Source organism: Seriola lalandi, unplaced genomic scaffold (genome assembly GCF_002814215.2).
Source record: "Seriola lalandi dorsalis isolate HSWRI2012SDOR001 ecotype SW California unplaced genomic scaffold, Sedor1 jcf7180002054334, whole genome shotgun sequence".
Classification (NCBI taxonomy): domain Eukaryota; kingdom Metazoa; phylum Chordata; class Actinopteri; order Carangiformes; family Carangidae; genus Seriola; species Seriola lalandi.
In genome coordinates, this window is record NW_019524887.1 from 993,717 (window position 1) to 1,021,174 (window position 27,458).

General features: G+C 42.1%; 1 protein-coding gene across 1 annotated transcript in view; it reads left to right on the plus strand.

Annotated features, from left to right (window-relative positions):
* The window catches only part of LOC111655882 (protein tyrosine phosphatase receptor type M), a 149,163-nt gene that overhangs the window by 88,696 nt on the left and 33,009 nt on the right, over positions 1 to 27,458 (plus strand). Inside the window, exons 12-20 of the mRNA XM_087174279.1 lie at positions 3,974 to 4,247; positions 6,398 to 6,434; positions 7,275 to 7,349; positions 8,941 to 9,076; positions 10,512 to 10,541; positions 19,702 to 19,919; positions 22,872 to 22,952; positions 23,642 to 23,668; positions 26,720 to 26,913. Of these exons, the coding sequence (XP_087030405.1) occupies positions 3,974 to 4,247; positions 6,398 to 6,434; positions 7,275 to 7,349; positions 8,941 to 9,076; positions 10,512 to 10,541; positions 19,702 to 19,919; positions 22,872 to 22,952; positions 23,642 to 23,668; positions 26,720 to 26,913 (1,072 nt within the window). The remainder of the gene's footprint in view (positions 1 to 3,973; positions 4,248 to 6,397; positions 6,435 to 7,274; positions 7,350 to 8,940; positions 9,077 to 10,511; positions 10,542 to 19,701; positions 19,920 to 22,871; positions 22,953 to 23,641; positions 23,669 to 26,719; positions 26,914 to 27,458) is intronic.

Genomic DNA, 27,458 nt, shown 5'->3' on the forward strand with positions numbered 1-27,458 from the left:
GGGGGGGGGGGGGGGGGGTTGGATGGGTGGGAGGGGTGATTTCATTTGCCATTGAATGTTTTGCTACTCGAAACTTCTACTCCACTACATTTCTGAAAGAAAGAATGTACTGTTTATTATATATATATTTGACAGCGAGTTACTTTTTCATGTCGGATTTTTAAACACAAAATACAGCAAACACGAACAGTGAAAGCCCTGTGATAGACTGGCGACCTGTCCAGGGTGTTACCCCGCCCTCGCCCATTGTCAGCTGGGATTGGCTCCAGCCCCCACTACGACCCTCTAAGGACCAATAGTATTGCTAATGGATGGATGGATGATCAGTTACAATAGTTTTAACTACAACAAGAATACAATAGATAAAACTACCAGTCACTAATAGTATTGAGAAACAGTTTAAATTAGTTCCATCTTAAACAACTACAACATTAAAGCACCACTCATATCATAGCGCCTCGATTACCATCCAGTAATATATTAATATGACGCTGACGGAGACCATTCTGCTTGAGAACTTGTACTTTTTATACTTTTTATTGCTAAGACATTTGTACTATATCGGATGTAACATTTTGAACGCAGAGTACTCTTACACTGTGGTATTGCTACTTTTGCTTCAGTAAGTGATCTGAACAGTTCCACCATCACTAGATAATCATCATCAGTGTGAATGTAAGAATCTTACAATCCTCTGGCGGGTATCAGATCAAATAAAACACCAGCTACAAAGGAAGTTTTGTTCTTGCTATCAAGCCACTGTTGTTCATCTGTTGTTTTGTTGTTATTTCGTTGCTCATTCGTGTCATATTAAATCAAGAATATGACTAAATCACTCTGGTCTGTCAAAATGACTCATACTGTAAATTGTGAACTCAGCATGAGGAGACAAGGTGTCAGCTGCTCAAAGGCACATTAGCATGACAGCAGTAATTACAGAAAAATAAAAGGAATCACTGCGCTTTCAATTCATGAGTCAGTTTTACTTTTTACATGCAGGCAGGAGGAGGTGATAGGAGGATAGGAGGTATATTTTTCAGACACAGAGGAATGGTGCCGCTTTAATATTTTATAAGCATACAGCAACTTACTGCTGAAAAATACTTGTGAAAACCAGTAAAGTAGATATTATAGTCTCTATCACTTACAAAGATGAACAAAACACTTTTATTAAATTGCAAATTCATTGTGAGCAAGTTTTTAAGTTTCTTGCTGCAGTGAATTTTCTGTAGAAGTGCAACAGTGGTTTAGATTTCCACATTACAGGAGTTCTTACCCTTGGAGCCTCATAGCCTTTGGCACTTGGTATTTTGCCTGAGGAAAGGAAACCAGTCCCATTCATACTGTGTCTATCATTAAGTCATGGCACAGCCACATCATCATATCATAAGGAGCCACCCGGGGGGAGCCAGCTTTTGTTTTTATTTCACTATCTGCAGATTGATTTGGAATATAAAGTACCAATATGAGCAAGATGTGAGTGAGTGTACGTTTCCACAGCGAAATGAAAACAAAATCATTGTTAGTCATTCCGTAGTTTATTGTGGCCACAAGTCATGCCGGAGTCAGTCAGTCTTTCTCGGCTTACAACGCTTATTGTCATACTCATCAAACCATGATGACATCAGATCTGCAGTGTTTTGACTCCGGCCTCCACACAGCCTCATCGCTCATTTCTCTGCTGCTCTGGAGCTACTTAAGTGGCTCCCGTGTACCGTCTCCACCTGCCCTTTGACCTCTGCTCTCAGTAGGGAACAGTAATTAAAGGCTGATTTCTCCTGCAGACTCTCTGCAGGATTAAATATTTCATCACCTCCCAACCCGGCACTAAACAGGAGAGCTCGGAGGAATTGGGACACACCCAATAGGAGCAAAGGGGGATTTTCTAATGACACTGCAAGCATCTTATGATAAACTATAGGGTTAAAGAGCATATGCTGTACACACAAGGGGACACTTAATCATCCAGTACCAACCGCAGGGAACAATTGATCATCTCCAGGGTTGTTTGCACTGCCACAATACAGCTTAAGGGTACAGCCGATGCAGTGCACATTTTTTTTAGACAAAGTTATTTTTTTCCCACTTGTTGTTCTAATAATGCTGGATAGGAAAAAATGTTCAGGGTCATCCAAGCTCCACATCCTGCCCGGCCTTGCCCACTCATTTTTACATTAGATAGATATGAATGGTTCACAATGACTGAAATAATGGCTGTTTGCAAAATAGATGTATAAATTGGCAAACTGTTTTGAAAACGCAAACTCACAAAGAGAGCAGTGTACATGAGCGTGATTGAATTTATTTCTTATTTGGCGAGGACTTATTTTGAGGTCACGTATTTTTCAGCTAATGAAACATGATTGCTAAACGCTAGCGATCAAGTACCTGCATTATATTCAAGATTTTAAGAAAAAGCAAGGAAATTATGAATTTACGTAAGTGAAAAATTGCTCTCGAACTGACGTCAACATCCAGTGGAGTTTCAAAGAATTTTCTTTATTCCGATTCATCAAAGCTTTGAACTGCCATACATTATAGATCCATGAGAGCACGAGTGACGTAGAGTGCACGGATCCCCATGAGCTCCACATCGTGCCGATTTGCATGGTCGGTCATAAGGAATGAGCCTGTGGAGTTATGTCAAACTCCGCTCTAATAATGTCCTGTACAGTAGCTGAGAGCCTGAGTATGTCCTCATGCACATGCATGATACGAGCAAAACGGATTGTATCATGGATGATGTGCATGCGGAAGCACGTCTTATAAAATTGCTCCATAGTGCTACTAATGGTCAAAACTGTTGCAGGATAACTTTTTAGATAAAGATTCATTTCAACAATTTTATTTTTTTCATTTGTAAAATCAGAAATCAGCTTTCCAGAACTAGAGCACCAGAGCACGTCACATCATAGTATTCATTCATTCATTCATTCATTCATTCATTCATTCATTCATTCATTCACACATTTATTCATGCATTCATTCACTGAGCAGTGCAACTTGTGCTCAGTCTTCTGTGATAATAACTTGTTGTCTGTGTGACTCTTTTGGAAATGGAACACTAGTCCCCAATCATGGCTGGTTATTCTCCGTGGCAGCTGTAAACAGACTCTTTGTCACTCAGCGACTCAATAGATTTAACAGGTGGATGCGAGATGCATACTAACATGAACGCCTATAAGACAGTCAGTCTCCCCCTCGAGCTAAGTGGTCGGCTCAGAGACAATGTCATCTCTGTCAGAGGCACAGAGGGCTGCAGTTTTGATCTAGCTAAACACAGGGCTCGGGTGGAGAGGAAATGGAAAGAACCGTTAACCTTTTCAGTTGTTGAATAATGAAAAAGCAAATAACGTCAGGCCCTGTCCTGTGTCCCTTGAGTTCATCCTGCTCACTTAGATTTCAAAAATGAATTTTTAATTTGTTAATTTAAGAAAGATAAGTTGTTTGTGACCACAGGTACATTAATGTGAGTCCACTTCGTCGAGTGACGTTTAAAAGCGTTTTTACGAACACACTTTTATCGTTTTATCAACAAAGTCATGCGATGCTGTTGGTAAAAGTTTCAGTCACCGACACTTCCTGTAGCTGCTTGTCCCCATGTGTAACGCTGCTTAAGCCAATCAATTGCAGCTTGTTTTCTAACTTGTACACACCAAAAGAAATCTGAGAAAGGTTTCAAAATGTCTTACGTATATGAGAGGACGTGCACGTGATCATGTATTATATCTTAGTAGCTGGATTTAAAACCTTTAACAACTTCTATCCCACATCTAAATAAAGAAGAGTTTCTTGAGCCTCGTTGTATTCTGAGATTTTGGAGCTTTGAGCACATGCATTTCAGTGCCTGTCACATCGAAGCCATTTTTACACTTGGTAATGCAAAGCGGCAAAAACAGAGACTTTGCCAGGATTGGCAGCGGCGTTCTACGATTGGAGTCTGTTAACTCTGTTTGTGTCCCTTGGTTTGCAGTGCGTACCAGGTGGTGGTGGAGGAGGAACGTCCACGCAGAGCACGAGGCACAGCAGAAATCCTGCGCTGCTACCCAGTTCCCATCCACTTCCAGAACGCCACGCTCCTAAACTCGCAGTACTACTTTACTGCTCAGTTCCCCGCCGGCGGCATCCACTCGCCCCAGCCCTTCACTGTGGGGGACAACAAGACCTACAACGGCTATTGGAACGCCCCTCTGCTGCCCCAGAAGAGCTACAGCATCTATTACCAGGCTGTCAGCACAGCCAACGGGGTGGGTGTTTCTCAAGTTTTTTATTTTCTCCATATCATTTGAGTTAGTTGCACTTCATCATGGCTCCAAATGAGAAAGTGTTGAAATTCTGCTAACTGTGTGTTCGCTTTAGAAAGTAACAAAGTACATTTATCAAATCAAATGTTGAGGTTCTTTTCCTTTTTCTTTAGTGTGTTAACTTTATACTTGTTCTCCACTATAATTCATAGGGACATATTACGCTTTATTGTACTTGTACTGTCGAACAAATGTAGTGGAGTAACTACATGTATTTGACTTACTGTAACATCGTCTTTTAAAAATGTTGAAAATATGGTTTAATGAGAGTGAAAGGCTGACTGAAGGAGTTGTTGACAAAGTGACTGAGCGCAGAACCGACTCTACACAGTAACTGAGCACACAGGCAGACACGTGCACGCAGCGGCACGATCGCATGTGGCCTCTGGTAGACATGTCAGAGCTCTGTTGGGGTGGTGCTCCGACACCACTGTCTGCACTCTTAATAGGCTCCAGCAGGGTCAAGCTTGGAATGCGCAGCTCTCTGCAGTGACATGCTCTTTCCCTCCATTACCGTGGCCCCCGTTCCTCCTGCCTTTTCCAATGGAGCTTTATGCCAAATGCCAGACGAGCCTCTGATCAACGGCATTTAAGGGAGGCAGTCGCCGCAGCGGCAGTTAAGTGTGGGAGGCAGGCAACAACAACAGGGTTACCAATCGTGCAGGTCGCAGCCCCTGTCATCGAGTGGCACTTGGCCGGGGCCCTCCCTCCGCAGAGCCAGCGTTGCCGACAGCTCAGCGGCCGCTTCAAGAGCCCCCACCGATTGTGGTCCTGAATGAGAATCACCGTAAACAGCCTCCTTGAGAAACACCAGCACGTCCTTAAGGAGGCAACAGAAATAACACGTGAGGCAGGGCCGAATGCAATTAGCGAGTTTGCTCTTGAGAGTAAAGCACTGGCGGTCTGAAACTTTCCGGGGCGAGTGGGTGAGGGGTATGAATTGTGTTGATAATACTCTTCCTTGAACAAACAAAATGAAAGAGTCCCTTGTTGACACAGCAGAAAGCTCCGTCTCAGCGATAGAGACATTTCTCACATCATTTTTTGTATTCTGTGTTTTGATTTACAGTGGCCAAATGCACTCTCTTTCATTAAGCCATCACTGTCAGTGGATAAAACTGCAAGCTTTAATTAATGTCTAATGATGTTGGAGTGCTTTGTGTGGGCCTCTTAAACAAAATTAGCACTTAGAGAAGGTGAGTGCCATCCATACCTCGATTTTATTTATTTGTTTTTTTTATCCCTTTATTCAAATCAAAATCTAATATGACTTCTTGTAATGCCGCCTTTAACAAAAGGACCATCTGACAGCTTAAAAGCTGCGGTAATGGCGACGCACATGCACCCAGGATCGCATGAATGTTGATGTTTTTTCCTCCTCCCTCCTTCTCTTCATTATGCCCCTCATGGTCTCTAAATGCTGTCTCTCCCGTGTGTGCTCGTTGCTCGTTGGACAGCTTGGCTGGGTCAACACACAGGGACACAGCACTCATGTCTTTTGTGTTGTATTACTCATTGCCTCCCTGTTCCTGTCTGTGTCCTTTTTCCTGTTCACTAGACCATTGTTGACAAGAAACTTCTCTGACAACAGCGAGAGGCGTGTGTGCGCGTGTGTGAGTGTTTTTTTTTTCTCATGTTGTTGAAGGCTGTTGTCAGAGCTGAAACTCCATTACATATTCAGAAAGGCTCCCTGACGTGTCATTTTGGAGCCCCGCATGCTGGGCTGGTGTCGCTTGTCACAGGGCTCTGGTTTCTCCACAGTGGCTGACCACCTTGAGCTGCAGGCTGCCGACAGATCGCTGTTGGCTGACAAATCAGCAGCTCAGCACCACTAATCTGTGCTATGGGCCCTCTCGCCTAACTGCGTTTTGTGTCACAGTCATTGAGCTCAACAGATGATAGGGGACAGCATGGAGCTGGTCGAGCTGTTTTTGTTGTAACCACGGGTTCTTGGATAGGTGTTGTTGCCGCCCAAAGTGCGCCTTTGTGTGCGTCTCACGTCTGTGCATGTGTGTTATAATGATCTCTGATCCTCTTCCTTTTCTTTCCTCCTCTTCCCCCCTTTCCTCCTTTTGATTTATCTGTTTGTGCAGGAGACCAAGATCGACTGTGTTCGAGTCGCCACCAAAGGTAGGGCCGCATCAGACTGTGTGAACGGGGACGTTTCTAACACGACTCGCATTTGACTTCTGAGAACTAACAAAATGAACATGTTTGAAATCCATATATACTGACAACCCACATGTTAGCCTCACTCCTCTTTAAATAACACAGTAGAAACAGGTTCGGGGTTCAGTGTAGTCGCCTTAAAAGACAAGCGTGCGTGATATGCTCTTCACGTGAATCTGGTCAATAGATTGATCAAGAACATGTGTTTTTCCATGACTGGGAGGCAGCTTGTGCGCCCACCGAGGTCTGTAGGTACTTAGCTATGCTGCCTGTGCATCCTGCTCCACACATTAGGGGTGATGAAGTCTAAGCACCATTGATCGGGGAGCAGAATTGATAAGGCCAGAGGGAGCCCCAGTCACACTCTGTTCTGAGCCGTGGGAGGTCCTGTCACACGCCCCAACAATCTCGTATATTGTGGAGTTTGCATGCAGCTCCACTATGGATTTCTTGCGGAGTTCCAGATATCTCCGTCTACATGGCTCAATAGGCTGAAGTCAAATAGCATATACTAGAAGTGGAGGGATCATAGGATCAATTCATCACCTGAGGAGGGGGGGGCGCGCACATTTTTATGCACCACATTAAGCTCACGGACATACAAACTTCTGTGTGACTTGACGGAAGAAATGCTGTCTAATTCTGTAACGGTTGTCTTTTTCTGCCTCAGTGTTGCATGATGGTGCCGTTTTCAGCTTCAGTGTGGTCTCTCTCTCTCTCTCTCTCTCTCTCTCTCTCTCTCTCTCTCCCCCCCCCCCTCTCTCTTTTGCATGCCATCCTGGATCCACTGACTATACTCAGCCGCCATACTCGTGACTCAGCTCACAACCCCGTACATCCGCATCGCCCCAGCAGCCGGCGACAACCAACTAACAGGTCAGACCCGTAGCATCCTGCACATTCTCTGACCATCTACGTTGTTCTGTCCACAACCTGGTGCTTAATGTGGCGGCCATACTGACGATTCCCTCAAGAGGGAAAACAAACAAGTGGAATATTGCATGTGTGTGATTGTTTTTTTGTTTTTTTCTGTTTGTTTGTTTTTTTTTTGTTTATTGTCTTGCTATTTGCATAAAGTCAGTGAGATTAAATCAAAGACTTGCAGCCGTTGTCTTCTGCCTTCATCTTCTCAGCATTACTGGACATGAAAGACCTGTTTGAGGTGCATTTGCCATTTGATGTGTCAATGTTGGAGATTTCTGACAGGAGTTAATCCCCTTTCATGAATATTTCTCATTATTTCTGGGAGATTAAGTGGTTGGTAGCTGCAGTTGTGACAACTGTAAACACACAAAAGGATGCTGAAGTGCTCACCGTGAAGATCTGGAGAATTTTCAGCAGCGTAGCATCTAACAATCAAAATTCGGCTTCCACTTGTTGGGTGTGAAAAGTTTTCTCAGGCTTGAATGGAAGAATATTGAACGCAACAGCTCTCGACACTTAAATGGAGATGTGTCTCTGACAGCATTTCGGTAGGATTAGCCTGTAACAGTATGTTGGGGGGGGGGGGGGGGGGGGGATCAACTCCATCAGTCCAGACGTGATTGTTAATGTGTCACCAGTTGTGAAATCCTCCACCGCTCTGCCTTTTAAAAACCGATATGTAAATAAAGGCACGGCCGTTGATAACAGCACAGCAGTGCAAGAACAATATGTCACCACCACCCTGGGATGGATATTTACCTTTTTTTGATAGGGAGAGAAAATGGCAACGCTGAGGAGTGAAGGAAGCTCGCTCTAACAGATTTGTCTGACATAACAATTTATCATTCTAAATTTACCCCTGGTGACAAGAAATAATGGCGTTGTTGAGGTGGACAGTTGTGATTCCAGCAACGTTGTCCTCCTCAGACTGCTTCTTATCACTTCCCAGGGAGCAGATGCTGTTAAAACAAGCTGCTCTTTTTTTTTCCTTTTTTTTTTTCATCCTCTCCCTCTCACTTCTTTTCTCTGGTTGTTGGCTATCTCCGCCCGAGCTGATATTTAATGTTTTGGTTATTTCAGGCTTTTTTATCTTCTTGGGTATTATCTTTCCCGTCCTGCATCGTACATTTTTCTACAGCCCAGCAAACCATTTGCCCCAAACATGATTAACCAAGGGTAAAGATGGTGCGCACTTATCTCTCCCGGTGCAGCTCCATCCACAGAGCGCTGATGGCCACTGAGGACGGAGCTAAAGGTGGAGTCTCCAGGACAATAGGGAGACTTTTACTTTCAGAAATAAACATTACTTTGAGCCAATAAACGTGTATTGATATTTCTGGTCCACAGAATGTCACAGAATATCAGTGTATTGATTAATCAACCTCAGTCCTCCACACAGTCAAAATCAATAAGAGGAAACACTGAAAATATAGACGTCTTCTGTGCTGTTAGGTTCATGCAGAACAATAGCAAACAGTCAAACACCCTGTTCTATTAATTACACTTTCTCTGTTTGATCTATATGCATTGTGATGTTTTCCAGGAGCAGCCACTCACAAACCTGACGCGGTGGAGCCGGAAAAACAAACCGACCACACTGTGAAGATCGCGGGGGTCATCGCCGGCATCCTCCTCTTCGTCATCATCTTCTTAGGAGTCGTACTCCTCATGAAGAAAAGGTAAGCGTTTTCTTTCTTACTCGTTGAAATACTGATTCACATTTGTGGAAGAGGAGGTTGAACTTGGTTGCAGAGTGCTCACAAATAAGTAGTTTCTGTTTCTGTCATTTTGTACATTCCTCCCTCAAACAGTAGTATTGTCAGCATCGTGGTAAATAATTAATTTGATTATGTTGATACGCCCCATTAAGGCTGTTTACAACCATGAGATACAGTGTGCCATGAAAAATTAATCCCTTTCCACGGCACCCTCAAACAAATGCGCAGCGCTTCAATGACGTTGGAATGGGAATAGGAAAGAAATGTTTTTGAGGCCTGTGGTATGGGATGAGGCAGGGAGGAGATGAGAAAGAAAATATGATGAAAGACTCAAAGAAAAAAGGATGGCCGCGTAGCTGGAGGCTAAGTTTACATTAGCCCTGGACCTCATACTGGAGAGAGGTCTTCTGTACATATCCCAGCAATCATAGGAGCTAAAGCTCAGCAAATATCAACCCCCCGTTTGTCCACACCAAGGCTTGGAATAATACAGTGTCAGATTCTGCAGAGATTTTTGTTCCTTTTAATATTTCCTTTGTCAAATGCTAGGACGAAAAAAAAGAAAATTCCAGTAAAAACTTAGTGTGTGTTAGCTGTACTTTACTGTACTTTCTCCCATTTAATTTTAGATTGATTGTCTTGAAATGAAGAATAAAGGTCAGAACAGTAGATGAAGAAGCAGATGTAACTGAGTGGGAAGGCTTAGTTGTGTACTAATAAGATCACCGTGTTCCGTGTTTATTTTTGACAGTAATATACGAATCTTCATTTACTACCGCAGGGCCTTGTCTGTGTAGAACAGCCATCAGTGGGTGGGTGTGAAAATCATCAGCACACACAAATGGAATTGTTTTCAATTAGCCTTAATCAAACCAGAGATGGAGACGACTTCATTGGTTGAATTTTGTGTAATTTATTGTTACCAACAGGGAATCGGAGTTGTGTTTAGACATTCAATCCACTCATTAAGTTTCAGCCTTGGAGGTCAGATATGGTAATTTTTATAGGTGGATAGAATTATGTGTTCACAAAAGAAAAATGTGTGTGTGTGTGTGTGTGGGGGGCGGGGTTGTTTAGCGACAATCTGGTTGCTTCTGATTTGCAATCTCATGCTGCAGACTAGCTCCATATGAATTTAACTAGAGTTTTTGTATTGTACTGTATTGAGGCCCCTCCCCCCTCTCGCCCCCCCCCCTCGCAAAGCATGACATGACTCCAAGTGATCACCTTTGCCCTCACGTTCACTAGTTTACCTCCACGTATGCCACCATATCTGATTTTGTTCATTTCTACTCTTTTTTCAAACATTAATATATTTTTACTTTTTCTTTCCTTTTCATTCCATCCCCTCCCCCCTCCTCCACTGCTTAAATCCTACCACCACCCCACTCGGCAGAAGAACCTATCACTCCTACACTTACTACCTGTAAGTAACCACTTTGTGTAATGTTAGTGCCATGCTTCTCACCCACACGCTGTTTCCCATGCATGCAAAGAGCCATGTCATCCTCCTCCCCGGCCAGAGCTATTACAGAGGCCCAACTGTAATCTCTGCTGGGGGAACGGAGGACGCCACTCCAATGCCATCTCCACGCGATGAGCGCATCACGCTGTGTGTCACATTGGCACCACTTCTGACGAAAAGCAGACAGACGCAGCTGCACCCCCACAAAATCTAAACTGTCAAGTGAAGGAAGCACAGAAGCATGTTAGTTATTGCAGACATAATTTCTGCAAGACTTTTAAGGGGTTTGTTTATCAAATGATGAACTAAACTGCCTTAATGATTGTACGGCTGCCAAGCTCGTCTTATGAAAGAAAAAGAAAAATCAATGCAGCAGCTACTGCATTTTTACTGAGTGTGAATTTTTCATTGGCCTCCAATGATTTCATCTCTGTTGACTTGTCAAAGTTAGATTTTTTTTGAAGTGCCTATCACAGTGTATCTATGCTTTAGTTGTGCCCTGAACCTCAATGAGGTAGTTCAAATACTTCACATGTATACACTCTGCAAATGCCCAAAAAAACAAAAAAAAATGCAGTCGATAACTCTGTAGAATCGACCACATTTATAGGATTTACGCTGAAAATTTAAAGCATGAGCTAACATGTTGACCTTACCAATTTGGCTCCATATGCATGTGATAATTTCTAGTCTTTCTCTACCCCTGCTCCATCCTCTCACTCTGTCATCAAACCACCTCAAGCTCTCTCTCTCTCTCTCTCTCTCTCTCTCTCTCTCTCTCTCTCTCAGCTTTTTCCTGCTTTTTTTCTTTTTTTTTTCCGAGCATGTTTTTTGGGTTACTGCACGTCCATCCCATTGATTCTATGGTGATGGTGGAGTTGTGTCTTTAGCTGATAAGACGTTTGCATCACATACCGAACAAGCTAATGTGATCACAGACTAGCCTCCTTTCTATTTAGATGTCTCCAACATCATAAAACAATAGCCGTAGCGCTGCTTGTTTCGCTCTTAATATAACAGACGCCTTCCACATCACACCTCTGAATGGTAAAGAAGCTTATTCTGCAGCTCTGCCTTCTCCGCTGTAGCTCATAGGCTCCCTCTGTACGGTCTTTGTGACGGATGCCAACTAATCTGTCTTGAGATGACTGTGATCAGAGGAGAGAATGGAGGCTGCCTCGCATCAAAGAACATCTTAGAATACACCTGGAGATAATACTACTCTGAATACTCGGTGTGTCACTCATATTAGATCACAGCTGTCTTGAATGGAAAGCCCGATGACTTAGAGGAGTGGTGTCATCAAAGCTGTGAACACACATTGGCTGAGCTAAGCAGGGAAAGACGAGGCTGTCAGTGAAACAATCAAAATATAGTTTTTTTAATTATTACGTGTGTGTGTGTGTGTGTGTGTGTGTGTGTGTGTGTGTGTGTGTGTGTGTGTGTGTGTGTGTGTGTGTTGCGTTGCTTTCTTGGCCTAATGCTAGTGTGCATGCATTTGTATCAAAGCAACTATGACAGAAATGCATTAAGATGTACTTTAGTTTTTTGTAGCTGCTAAAAGCTGGCTCCAAAATAGACGGTGGGAAAGATCCCAATTTTTCTGTACACAAGTCAATACATTATTCCCCACAGGAAGTCAGGGATTTGATAGCTAATTTTATATTTTGGATGATCTATTCTTCCATTAACAGGACATTATAAGTCTTATTTGGAGGCGTGTTTGCTTTGATTGACGGGGTTTCAGGTTGTATATTCCGGCTCCACACAGTTGTTGGCAGTATGGTTTTGAGTTACAAAAGCCAGCCTCGGTAGCAACCACGTCCACGTTTCTCTACAGTCTGATGTGTCAAAATGAATTGAGGGTTTGCTGTTACGATTTAAAAAGAAGGGAACCAAAGGGTTGGACTGTTGTGACTCCTCTCTAAAGTTGACAAGATAACAACATAATATACAGTTGGATAAGGATGAAGGATTAATGATCCCCGTGTGGAAATGTGCCACAGCAGCAGCAAATACTAATAGATAATAAAACGCACTTTGCGAATGTGAGAGTAAATAAGACCAGAGCAAAGTCGGGTTGAACAGATAGAAGAAGAAAAAGGGATTTCTCCTCAGATTTTTAAAATTTTTTTATTCTAATTTCACGGAAGTCTTAGGATTGCTGTAACAAGTCACACTGACCCCTGTACAGACGTTGCGATGGAAACTCTACAACAGACCGATAACATTTTCATACAAGATGCCTGTTCATTTACATATTTATGAGTGGCTAGAAGGAGTAATACATTATTTCAAAAGGTAGAATTCATTTTAATGATGATTTGATTGATTCATATTCACCTAGTCCTTGTATGGATTTCGCAGTGCATGTAAGGTGTTTAATATCAGAGGCGGTATACACAATTCTTATCTAATTTGCACCTCTGTCATGTTTTGGCTGAGTAAATGAATGAAAATGGGAGTGTAGTAATAACTTTTTGGCTCACTACATCATGATGCTCAACTCAAGGCCAGCACCGCCAAGTAAAACCAAAAGATCTTTCTAGGAGGTCACTAAAAGGTGGTACAGCTGTGCATCAAGAGGAAAAATCCCCCCTTCTGACAATCTTCTCCTTACATCTGTCTCTGGTGTGGGGAGAGCTAAGGGAAGCACATGATAGCTAATTTACAAGTACTCTTTCACCTTGAAGTTTTAAGTCAGAAACTGGAAAATTGTTGCATCTCGCCACGGCTGTTTGCTCCTCTTCCCCCTTCTGTTACGGCTTTCTATGTGTCTCAGCTCACAAGCAGATATAACTAATATGCTGCGTATATACAAAGTTTATATTGTCAAATTAATTATAGACCGCAAGCGAAGAAGCTCTCCTCTGGAGCGCTCTCTGAAGTGCTCATCTGCAGTTCTGATGACAGCCTCGTTGTCGACCATGAGATTACAACACCTCTATGATTGATGAACCCTATTAATGCTCTCATGCATTCATCAAAGTCTTTTAAAGGCATGAGAACATCCTGCAGTCGCCAAAATATGCACTTTAGGTATATTGCCAGAGGTGGCTGCGGGGGTTAGCACGCCACACAACATCAGTCAGAGCGCTCATTAGGAATGCGGTTACATGTGTGATCAAATATATGACCGCTCTTTAATCAGGTGGCTGCGCCGGCCGCTGTGCCTGCTGCTGCTGGGGACAAGAGGGAGATCAATTGGCACAGGGCAAGGGTTGCGATTGGGTCTTTGTTCCCGTGGGAGTTGGATTCATCCATCAAGCAGCGGGCATGTTAAGTAGAAACACACTTAGCGTATCGCTTTCTGACTGATTTGTCAGGCTCGCCAAGTGTTCCCCAAACCTCAGGTATGTGATGTGAATGACTAGATTCCTTCTGTAAAAGTAACCCAACCCATAGCCTACTTATTTTTTATCATGTAACATAATAAATTAATCTCTCAGTGAAAATCCTATAAACATTAAAAGTAAAAAGTTTCCACAGTACAGCCAAAGACAATTTCTAATTTAACTAGAAACAAACACCACTTTGAAATATTTGGGGTACACTAATTACGCTATAAGATATGTAGAAAAATTTGGTTTTGCCTTAACTACTGTGCTAATAGTAGCTGCAACAAGAAAACCGTGTTGTCCTTCAAAACTGGTTCTCATGAGTCCATGTTCAGTGCAACTGGCAACTAAATCAATCATTTATCTTTTCCTTGTATCAAACCAGCACTGGTCTTTTACAAAGGACCAATAGCTTTTTCTTAGCTACAGCTACATGAGAACTGCACTGCAATTTAATTTGCATGCATATATTATTAATTAATTTCTTCATTTGAAGTTGCATTATTACTATTTTTATATCAATGATGGATTAAATTACTGTGTCTCCTCAGTTCTACAGAGCTTTTTAGCAGGTTTACGCCGATTGTTTTGGTTTTAATGCCACACAGCTTTAAAGTCCTGGCTCACAAATGAGCTGTTTTCATATATATAAAAGCTTTAAAAGAGGCTCGGGAGTTAAATGTCCATCGGAGGCCTCCTGAATGCTGTTTAAACATAACACAGCAGACGGGGTGTGAAATGAAATGATAAAAATTTGAACACGTGTTCGCACGAACTGTGTATTGATGAATTCAGTCTATAAATATTGTTGTCATGCTTGATGTTTCCACCGGAGGTTTTATTGTATCGGCTCATAAAAAAAACAAATCCCTCCAACACTATTCAGGAGTGACATGTTCCATTTCCATGTGGCAGGTGGTCACTTATATCGTAAATCCCTTAAGGTATGAGCAGTGCATACATTTTACAGAGTGGCCCGAAAGGTAAACGCATCTGCATGCTGATAGTGTCTCTGCAGCGTTACATCAGTAAGAGAAACTGAAAAGAGACTGAATAGAATCGGCCACTGTTAGTATTTTTAATTAACGTTTAATATCTAAATAACTTCCTCTATTGTTGAAAAAGGAAACACACACACACAGACAGACAGAAATATAAATCACCATCACTATTCTTTAGAAATCTTACTTTTCATAATCAGCTCTATTGCACTCAGTGTCAGAATGGGAGGCCTACTAAATGTACCATGTATAACACAATGTGCTCAGGGCAAACACCTTGATTAAACCTTACAAGCCGAACATGCAGCAAGAATCACATTAATTGGTACAAGCCTTGCAGATTTTTGCACCTACGAGCCCTGCATGTTGATGAGGAAGGGGAAAGAGGAAGAGCAGCTCGAGCAGGGCGGAGGGATGTCATGCACGGAATAATGAAGTTTGAATAGATACATTTAAAAATTATGTTTGGCTCAATTCACAGTTGCAGTCATCAGCTACTTACTGTAACTGCATCCAATGTGTTTTTTTGGTATGTTTTGTGAAAATGAAAACTTCACATTAAAGATCAAGAAATAATATACACTGTACAGGTATATGTGTTTAAATACACAGTGTTAAACTAGAGTTAGATATATGTAGCGATCAATAAATACATTACCTTAACTTTAACTACCCTATTTTTTAGTAATAAGGTGCCCAGAGAACAAAAATAGATTCACTCATGTTCTTCTTGATTTTATTTGATTTGATTCTTCTTACACTGTCAGAATAAGAGTTTTAGAGGCATTACAGCCAGCAAAATGATACTTATAGATTACTACAATACATAATCAGTGTTACTTTGAAATAAATGAAACACCCCATAATGTGCTTCTACATATATTTCATATGTATTTCATACATTAAATTTAATGCAAGTCATTTTATTGGCATTTTTATGCCTTTATTATGCCTTTAGTGAAAGGGGAGACAGACAGGAAATGTGGGGAGAGAGAGTGTGGGAGTGCAGTAAGTGGTCTGGTCCGCCTGAAGTCGAACCAGGGACTTGCTGCTCAGAGCATTTTACCCCCTTGGGGAACATGTCCTAACCACTCAGCCGACCCAGTGTTGAAATTTTTTAATTGTTTTTCTTCTAAGTTGAACTCCTTCAGAACTAATACTCAAGGCTCCTCATGTTGCTGCTGTTCTTTTGGGGTTTTTTTTAATTTTTTTATGGAGTTATGAGGGACAATCTTCATTTTTTTCAAGGCACTGTTTTACCAAATCGATGAAGCAATCAAGTTAGCAGATAAACAGTATTGTACACCACTGAACGGAGGCTGCAATGAGAAATATTTTTACAGTTTTTCTGTTGTTTTGGCTTTTAAAGTAAGTATACAGATGAGGGCTGAACTGACAACTTTGTGGAGGAATGTGTTAAAAGATGGAGACAAGTTTGAAATGAGGCCGAGTGCAAACAACTACTGAAATGCCCCCACTGGGTTAATCAAAGACGCTTCTGTTGCCCCTCCCAGCTGGGTGTCAGTCATCTAAGGTGCACACACACCGCAGATGTGTGTGGATCCTCTAATGAAGCCTCCTTTGTCCCAGTGTCACAAGGTTTAGGCTGCTCCGGTGCTGAAATGAGGCCCACCATGCTGAGCTTGAGGTTTTGAAGTTCTTGTTTTAGAAGCTGCAGCAGCGTCACCTCCCACAGAACAGACATTCTGGCAAACACGCTCAGACACACAATCTGAGCAGCTTCCTTTTTGTTGTAGCAGAACTCATGGAGTTGGGAGCTCTGCTCACTTAGATCCCAGATATGCCAGGCCTGTCATGTACTGAACTGCAGACAAAATCTCTAATGAGAGTTGCCTGTTATAGATACCTGGCATGTTAGCTCAGTCTTTACTTCAGACATCTCTGCCATCTGTCTGTCTCGCCCCCTTAATATGCACGTTCAGTGCTTTTCAGAGAAATTTGTGATTTTATTGTGGGGCATGCCTACGAGCAATCAGAACGACAAATTTTTTGTTGGGATTTTTCCATGTGCAGTGTTACTTTAACTATCAGGGGATATGATAAATGGTCACATTCATCACCACGCACAAACACTCTACTGTACACTTCCTTGTACTATCTCTCAGCACATCAGATCCTGTAATATAGTCATCTATCATTAAATTTTCCCGTCTTACAAATGAGGAGAGAATAGCATGCCAATTAATCTTCATCTAACACCCACCGTGCCTAGCAAACATCCCAGTATTGCTGGTGCTTTCCTCATTTTGGCACTGGTCTCTGTGCAGCCTCGTTTATCTCCAGCGCTCCGACTTCAGCTGTTACACAGGCCAGGAAAGCGGAAATCCAAGTCTCAGCAGATGCAGAAATAAGACCAGTGATACAGTAGTAAAAACAGGAATATAGTGATTCTAAACAGTCTTCCCCATGAGTTCACACAGCGCCGAATCATTGCCTGGGGTACGTAGAGCTCCCCGTCCCCCTCCCTTCTTCCCTCCTTCTTATTACAATATGAAGCTATAATGGAAAAAAAAAAAAAAAGAGACAAGATTCCCATTTTGTTCCCGACTCTAATTGCAGATTAAAGACAAAAAGTGGGTCCGGCAGATGAAAATGTCACTACTTTGTCACTTTCCTTTCTGAAGAACGGCTCCACTATTAGCCTCACGTCGCGGCCTTCAGAGCAAATGACTGTTTGAAGGCAGCGGGGGCCTGTTGCCATATGGCACAAGACAGCGACAGAATTGAATAAACAGAGGAGATTTGCGAAAACAAAGCAGCAGGAGTGCATCATTAGACAGCAGTTGTCCGTGAGAGAGACTGCAATTCAAATAGGCAGAGGGGTCACACAGAGAGTAACAAAGTGCGAGGATCAGTGTGAGGGCTGCCATAGTTAATTTTTACACCGCTTGCTCCCCCTCCAGCTACAGAGCAGCGGCAGCCATCAGATACAGCTATAGCTACAGTATGTTCCCGCTCTAGCTGTTTGCCATTTTTCTGTGGCGCAACCTCTGTGGAAGTATAGGAGGGTTAACTCCTCAGAGTGATAATGTGATGCATTATGTATCGCCATAGAGAAATTCTCTTATGTAAGTGACTCCTTCCTCTACGAGATCAGAGGTGAGGGTTAGCGTCAGAGCGGCACACCTTCAGGGATTCAGGGCCTTACTTAGGACACTTGAGCAAAGTTAGTGAAGAAGGAGAGTTTTAAAATCTCATTTGGTGTACATTCATTTCAAATCAGTAGGACAAAAACGTCAGTGCAGGTAATGCCTTCCTTAGTTTGCTGCTCAGTGATTCTCACTGTCCAGCTGTTTTTAAGCAAGTTGATAGAATCAAGACAATATTGTGTCACAGAAATGTGGCACAATGCGCACACAAAATACAGAAGGTCTCTGGCCCATGAAAAGAAAAAGACAATAATACATATACAACTGCGTCTCGGCAAGTAGTAATAATAAAGTAAGAAAGTCCTTGTTATTATGTACAATCTACAGCCATGCTAGCAGCTCTTTGAGACTGTAAAGGGCAATGCTTTGAGATAACTGCTAACATTAGCATGCTAACATGCTCACAATGACAATGCTTAACATGCCGATGTTTAGCAAGTGTTATTTTTAGCATATTCGCCGTCTTCTTTTAGGGTGTTAGCATGATAAAATTTGGTAACTGTTTTTAATTTAATTTTTGTAAGTATTTGGTTAACATCAAATCAATCAATCAATCAATCAAACAATTGGACATAGTACATTTTTGACCTGAAGAAAGGTCAGGGAATCACCAAAGTCATTGGAATTCATCCTTTGAGGACTATAAACGTCTGTACAAAATCCCTTTGCTTATTTATTTTAGTCAGGACCAAAGCAGCGGACTGTCTGACCAACCAAGTAATCAGTGGACATTGTTTGTATGAAAAGTGCTATAGAAATAAAGTCTGATTGATGGATGGAGCCGTGTCACAAGTGTGACTGGAAACCAACATATGACACTTGAAGATGACACAAAAACACACAACATCAGTGAAAGGATTCTTTATGACAGGCTGTTTGAGAGCCTGAGGTCACAACAATAAATGCTCATGACCCTTAGTTCTCCATTTTGACCAGGGGACAGACAACAAGCCCTGATCACAAGATCTTAAAGAGTAAGGAGTTAATAGTTCATATAAGTATGTGGGGGCTTTTGAAGGGTCAGTGATTAGTGGATTCTCGCATCTGAGTCTGTGTTTCATCATAAGTCAGTGAAATAGGACGAGGACTGGTGAAATGTGAGCTGCTTTTACATAAGAATCAGTCTCCTGATAGTGTCTGTATGCGCGTACATCTGAATTTGTGCATGTGTATGTGTGTGTGTGTGTCTGTGTGTTTACTCCGTACACAATGCCTTAATGGTGTTTGATTAGGAACAGATTGCTTGTAGGCTCCAGCACATCAACTCCAAGTAGGTCAATAAAAGCAGGTTGACTGTTTCAGTTCACCGTTCATAACTCTAATTCTTCCAGCCCCCCAAATACTATAAGCTAATTTTAAATCATCAGGGCCTCCTGATGTATTTGGGTTAGGGTGTCACACCTTTCCACATTCTCAAGGATTTATATTTTGCTGCTTCAAAAAGCATCTGGAGCCTAATAAACCCTAATGTGACCACAACCAGGGGCACATTAGCTCAGCCATCTCATTACATCTATGAGTCATCGCTGCCAGTATCATATCAGATCAATTCAAGCGCAGTCGTTGTTGGTTTTTGTCTGATTGTTTGTTTTTATGTCTTCCCCCTGTGAAGGAAATTGGCTAAGAAGCGTAAGGAGACACTGAACAGCACCCGCCAGGAAATGACAGTGATGGTCAACTCCATGGACAAGAGCTACACAGAGCAGGGCACCAACTGTGACGAGGCACTCTCCTTCATGGACACGCACAACCACACGCTGAACACCCGCAGCGAGTGTGCGCTCACACTCAATGGCCGCAGCGAGTGTACCCTCACGCTCAACGGCCGAGGTAAGACGGGTCAGCATCAGCCTACCTGCCTTCTTGCAGTCACACACGCCGAGCAGGCTGGAAGCAATTTATTTGGTTTGGTCAGGTGAGAAAGAAATCAAACTTGGCTACACAGGATGTATTCACACTGGGGCAAGCTGAAAATGTGATGTGGTCTTCTTCCAAGTCAACTGTGGAGTCAGGAACATTTTCAGGATTACAATGAACCTCAATCTTGGTTTTAAATTTTCAACATTTGAACACGCGTGTCATGGAATCATAATTGTTTTGACTTTCCCCTGCACAAAATCTCCAATTTTGCAGAACAATGGGAGTCAAAACTCTTTTTTTATTGCCATGATAAAGGTGTTTTCTTTCTTTTTTTATCACTTACCACAACTAGTTGCATAAATTAGTTTTGAAAATGGATTTTTAATGAAGAACTGTCTTCGAATCCCTTTGTTTTTCTGTTTTTGCCTTGTTCTAACTGAGACTTTATTCAGTCAGTGCAAATGATTTGACAGTAATTTTGTCGCTTTTGAAAAACTACCCGTTGTTACCAGCGCTTGTGGTAGTCAGTAGGGAAACGGCTTCTTCAAAACAGCTGAAGAGAATTTACTTTCATTTGACAGAAAAGACTTTGATATGATTTTGGGAAAGATTGTTTCATTTTTTTTCATCCTTCTTCACACGCCCTCAAGGGTTTGTTCTACCCCTTTTTACACATTCCCTTTTTAAATTTATTCAGTTTCTCTAATTAATTTTTTGTTAAATTAGGTAAAAGTGAACTTAAATCAGCAATATCAATAATTTACTTTTAAGGATTCCATTGATGATACCCGCACTATAGTGGCTCAGCTGTGGTAATAGCTGTGTAAATGCTTGTTAATAGCCGGAAGGGGGTCTGGTATTCTGATCAATAAGACAGCAAGACAAGAAAACCCAAAACTGACCTCAAAGCTTCTCAGTAAACATGAACACTACTAGAAGTCTGGCATGAGGTGCTAAACTCTCTGTTCTGTCTTCAATTCATGGAGGAAATACACAGCACTTACTACATGTGCTGCGGTGCAATAACCTATTAATTTTCTCCGTCCCAGGTTAAAGTTAATACTTTGTTGATGGACAGCTCGGCTAAGTCTGTACCCAGGGCTTGACCCGGTATAATCCCAGCCAAAACCATCAGATTAAAACTCTGCGGCAGCCTCTGTCTCCACACCCCTGCAGGGGATGAGCCCCAAAGATGCTCTGACCTTGATTAACTGTCTGTTAGTGTAGGGTGTTCGAATCTGTCTGCCAGCGTCAATGATTTAAATGCATTAGTTTGTACTCTGCCTGTCTTCTATATTGTACTCTAAGCTCTGGTACGCTCTAGCATGACCTTACATGACTGTCAATAGTGTCATTTTGGCTCAAAACATCGTGGCTGGCAGATTATAGCCTACTCCTGAACATACTGCACTTATAACACAAACCCTGTTAGTGACAGTTGGCTCTATTGACATTGCACGAAAAGCCCTTATTTTGTTGTGAGACCAGGTGACAGACCAAATGGCAAAATGGGCATTTGCTCCATTGTCCATATGAGAACTGCTCTGCTCTGGTACAGCAAACGCAGTACTGGGAAATTTCCATTAACACTTAGTTCTGGGGTGATTAAACTTTACCACTTCTATTTTATGGTAATTCATACTGTTTTTCTTTTTACTGCACCAAATTTGTTAGACAGCAGGAGTTCCCAGTTATTTTACAAATTAAGATTATACATATAAATCTTGTAAAAATATGTTATATCCTTATCAACAGTATATAAAGTAGTATATAACGTCAGTACTAGTAGTAGTTAGTCAGTAATAATAATTCATTAATATACAATTCAACCCTGACAGGGACCATTTTAATTTTAAAGGAGCTATTTATAAGTTTTGCTATAGCTACATAGCGAACTTTAGCATTAGCAACTATTTACTTAACCATGTTGCTGACAGCTTCCGCCATCATTGCATTTACAATATAAGAGTTTATAACATGCCCGCTGAGCTAGGGCTAATTCTCCAGGGCAGACTGGACACTACAGTGACTCAGCATCGGAAAGTGACGAGACAGGCTGACCAGGACAAGGCTAGCTTGTTAGCATGCTAGCTTCAGTAGAAGAAAAGAAGTGATAGAAAATAGAAGCGAAACAAAACAGTTGTTTCCCCCCACTGGAGACAGCTCTTGATGAGTAAAGGAATAAAATTTGACACTCAACTCACATCGTTTTGTCTAGACTGGTAAGTAAACAGCTGTTAATGCTAACATTAGCTCTGTAGCGATAGAAAAACTTACAAATAGCTCCTTTAGGCAAAAAAATCCATTATTGATTTTAGTATTTGCAATTTTTCTTGATGTTCCATGATATTGACTTGACTGTTGGTAAAGAAACAAGATATTATTATATGCCTTTTATGCTTTTTGGGCACTTTGTTAGATTGACAAAATGAGAAGCCGGACTTACAAGAAACCGTGCATGTGGTTTAGACGGTGCTTAACAAAGACAAAAATGAATGCACAGACAGTCAGCAAAAATGGCCGCAGTTCAATCTGGATTCCAGGGGGCTGAGTAAATTTTACTTCTAATATTTTTATACTTTTATTTGAAGGGTCCATTCGACCAAATGACAAAGAAACACATTTCTCTCCTACCTCCTAGCAAAGTAGTTTAATTTGCTCAAGGTTTCTGAGATTTCAGCTGCCACTGCCATACAATGGAGGTGAATGGAATTTTGTTTGTGCTCTAAAAAACACAATTTGCCCTAAGGTACGTGAGTAAACATGTTTTCATGTAATTTTGAGAGCACAAATGCAATTCTTATTTTCATACAGTGATATTGCTATTTTTACTTGAAGAAAAAGTTCTGAATACCTCGTCCACTATTAAGCAATACTAGACTATTAATGCCTTGTGTTGTGTTCTTTGTTTTCCATCTGTAGCTGGTTCATCACCCTCTTCCTTCACGCTGCCTAAAGCCAACACTCTCAGTACTTCCATCCCCACCAACTCCTACTACCCAGGTAAACATACACTGTATTTCCTCACGTTTATCCTGTATGTCAACAAAGGAGTGCTTAGGACATGTGCAGTGATGTTGACTGACACCAGAAGGTGTGAAATTCAGTCATCATGTAACCTGCAAAAGTAGCGGGATAAATTAATAGGAGAATATTTTCAAATGAGTATTAATTAGTTTTACGTTTCTGGTGCAACTTCTTTTTTATGTAAATTACAGACTAAGGCTGTAATGTGAGTTCATATGTGCTTTAAAAATTAGACGACGATTTCACAAATGAGAAGGTAGATAAATTGACTTTAGATGGGTTTGCACCCTCGCTACATCTCTGGTTATAACACAAAATGTTTTCTATCACTTTACCAAGATGGAATTTAGCTGTTCAATTATGACTTCAATTTCACCAAATACTATCCATAATTGTATGTCTTATGTAATCAGATCACAGCTCATTGATTAGATGGAGTAAAGGGCAGCTAGATTTATAATCAACTAAACTTGCTGTATAATTAGCTTTTTTTTTTTATTCCAGAAATATGATAGGTTTCTTGTCATGCAGCTTGGCAAGAAACCAAAAAACTGTCTGTGATTTTTTTCTATTGTTGTTTTTTGTGGACTTATCTTGGCTTCTTTAATTTACTGCAACTCTCTTTCCTCCTCCAACTTCTGCACTTGTTATGGGGGTATGAGCAGATCCCTTTGTGCCAACTGCTATCTTAGGTGAGACACATTTTCTTTTCCCATTGCTGTTGAATATTTTCTTCTTACTTCAATGTTAAAGAGAATTACAGTACATTACATTCATAAGATGGCTGCTTGAAGACGTAACTGTGAGGACAAACAAAAAAAAAAGCACAGACTTTTTTTTCCATTTTTGGTTTTGGTTGGCTCTTTTACTAAAGATGGCTTCCTCACCTTCATACCTGCCTGCTGCTTCTCTCCCTCTCCTCCTCCTCCTCCTCCTCCTCCTCTCACCCTCTTCCTCCTTCCTCCCCTCCTCCTCTCCCTCCGCGTCAAACGAGGGGGCTCTCCTCTCCTGGGCTGAGGCTGGCTTCACTCCATCCCATCCGCATTGCGTGTCGTGCGTGTGATGTCACATACGTGTTTGACCTCTCATATGCATGGACAGACATGTGGACTGGATGTGGGGGAGTGTCGAAGGGGGGCACGGGGAATTTTGGGGGGGGCAGTTTGCCCCAGCGCCAAGGCTACAGTGTGCTGAAGCCATAGCAGCTGCACTGAGACACAAACAGAAATCAGTGTGAGAGGGAGACAGAAAAAAGCCCCCCCTCACCAAAAATTTTCAAAAAGGGTTGCGTTCGGTCTAAACATGTAAAGTCTAGCATTAGCTGTGCTGCCCTCCCTCCCTCCCCTCTCTCCTCACTACGCATTTAACTCCCCCCCCTCCCTCCAAAACAACAACCTTTTCTATTATTCTTTTTAATGTCGCTCCCCCTGCCTTTGGCTAACTGCTAGTGACCTACTTGTTTTTGTTTTGGTTTTGCCAGTGTTTATTCATCCTGTTCAGTGATAAAATAGAATTATAAAAAAGCATTTTGTTCTTCTGTTAATTATTACTGGCCTTTGTTGAATATGCAGAGCAGCCCAAAGTGCAGCATCTTATATGAGCAGATGCTTTCCTACCAGCGGAGCACATAATGCTGCTACTAAGTGGGGCACTAGAACTGTAATAATTTAATACTCAAGGCCAAGAAGAAAGACGCAATAAGCAACTCTACTCCAGCTTCACCACAAGCACCATAACGGCATTTTTAAGTACACAACTTACAGTTCGGCCGTATTTTTATTCATTTTTTTCACATCAGTGTAACTTGAAGCAGCGTCTTTCATCATCGCTGCCGTGACAGCTGCTTATGTTAGTTCCACATTTAATAAAGCATGAAACAATTAACATGAAATTACGGCAGCCAGAAAAGGTTACATGCTTCCAGTTGTGACACATTCAGTCACAGCATTGTCTCATCAGTTGAGGTTAATGATCAAAACTGATTAGATCATAGAGGATTGGTAATGTTTTTTGATTTCATCGCACATTCCTTTTTTTTAAAAAACAAAAAATGGTATAAATACAGGTGTCACCACTAGCACATGCAAATATAATTATAGCAATTAGAGAAAGAAATTCAAAATGTCAGAATACTCAAAAAATAATTGGCATCATTAGAATGTGCAAGTTACAGATACGGAAACAATTAGAGCTTGTTCCAAAGACAACCAGTATTTCACCATTATTTTCTCCCTTGAAATCCATGACTTCCTTGTTTTTGTTCTTTTACTTTTGTCTTGCACTGTTGAAATTGCCCCATCCATCCACTCAACATCCCCCCCTTGACTAGGCTTTCTACCTAGGCAGTTTGGACTAGGGAAGGCATGTGATCTTGCCCTATAGCGTAGCTCTAAAACACTCTACTGTAACAGGTTCTCATGCTGTATTGTTGCTTATCCCCTCTCTCCTCTCTCTTCTCCTTCTCTTTCTCTTTACATACGTAACCTCTTATGTATCTGCTATCTAAAAAGTGCCCATTAATGGTAAGTTTTCCCAAGTGGGCCCTGGGTTGGGGGAAGGAGGTGGTGTTTACTCAGAAAGCGAGCCGACAGTGAGAGGCTGCTTCTGACATGGACATTACGACATTTATTGCATGACCAGTGGACATGTTAGCATTTCACCACCCTCCGTACCGTGCCACCAAGCCACCATTAGCCTAGCATGGTCAAAGTACATACAGTGCCCCATGGCAGCATCACCCCATGCATTCTCCTCCCATCTCCGCTTCCCTCCTGGGTTGTTTTTTGTTTTGTTTTTTTTTTCTTTTTCTTAGGTTTGAATTTTTTGTTTTTTTCTTTTCATTTTTGGGGGGGGGGGGGACAATGGGTGGTGGGGGTCGAATTCACGCTGTGTCTGTGTGATGCTTTTGACGGTGCCTGCTGCAACATGCTCACTGTGGCCCACCGCACCCCCTCACATCCTCCTCCTCCATGTTTATGGACACCCTCCATCGTCCGCTGGCTCCCCACAGCATCTGTGCCTCATGTCTGCCACTGACTGGATTACAGTATGAAAGAGCTGGAATGGACTCTGATTTGCAATATGAGCTGCAGCCCAAACCGGCATACTGTACTGCCAGTGAACAAAAAAGAAAAAAGAAAAAAAAAAGAAAAAAGTAAACTTGTTGTTTTACAGCATCTTCATGTGGAGTTTTACAATCGCTCTACACTGTGTCTCGCAGTTGAGGGCACACACAATGCTCATAGTGTAAGCGCTTTACCTGAAGAGCCTCATATTTGAATGGCTATAGGCTTTTGTACAGTACAGTAGGCCTGTGATATTAAATGTTTTCCAGCCACACACTGAGACAGATGGACCTGAACCTTCTCACCACATGACTCATCATATTACTCAATGATGTTGTGTTGTTATGACCATCCATAACAAACAGATTACTAGCTGAGAGTTGTTTGTCAATCTGGAGGGTGGTGACATAATGCTTAACAGTAAATGAGGTAATGTGCCATCTGTTAATGGGGACAATTGCAAGTGAGATACGGACCGGTAGAAGGTTGACAACACCAAGAGAACGCATATCTAGTCTTATATGGCAATACACTCATGAAGTACCACTGACATTTACTGCTTCAAGCATTATGTCCCCCGTACATGTCTTATAAAAATTACTAATAAGTCACACAAGGTAAGCTCCTGCCTCTCCATCCTGACCTGCCCTGGCCTGTCCCTGTGTTTGTGTCCCACAGACGAGAGCCAGAACATGGGCAGCGACACCAGCAGCCTGGTGCAGTCCCACACTCACTCTCTGAGGAAGCGGGAGCCGGTCGATGTGCCATACCAGACGGGTCAGTTGCACCCGGCCATCCGAGTGGCAGACCTCCTCCAGCACATCACCCAGATGAAGTGCGCCGAGGGCTACGGCTTCAAGGAGGAGTACGAGGTAGGACGCAACCCAAGTTGTCAGCCCACCCCCGATCATAAAGGTTACAAACACAAATAAAGCCCGGTGGTAGACTTATAACGTCTCCATGGAGATTCTTTAGTGGAGATGTTTATCAATCTAATACGAGGCTTCATCTGTGTTGCCTTCTCTGTATCTCTCTCTCTCTCTCTCTCTCTCTCTGTTTTGCACCACACAGCAGAACTGTTTTGTTTCTCCCCAGATGCACTTTTATGATAAATTGTTAATGTACCCTGTCTCAGTGTGTTTACGGTGTGATTCGTTTTGTTGTTCATCTGTTCCATGTTGTTCGCAGCGACTGTGCATTTGTGTGTGTGTGTGTGTGTGTGCGTGTGCGTGTGTGTGTGTGTGCGTGCGTGCGTGCGTGCGTGCGTGCGTGCGTGCGCGTGCTGGTGAGTCAAATGCTGTTGTCCCAGTTCCCCTTGGAGTCTGAGCTATAGACTAATGTGAAATGCAAAAAAAAAAAAAAACATTCACCCTAAAAAGGTGTGAGGAACAGCTAGCTGCGTGTTAGCCCCCCCCCC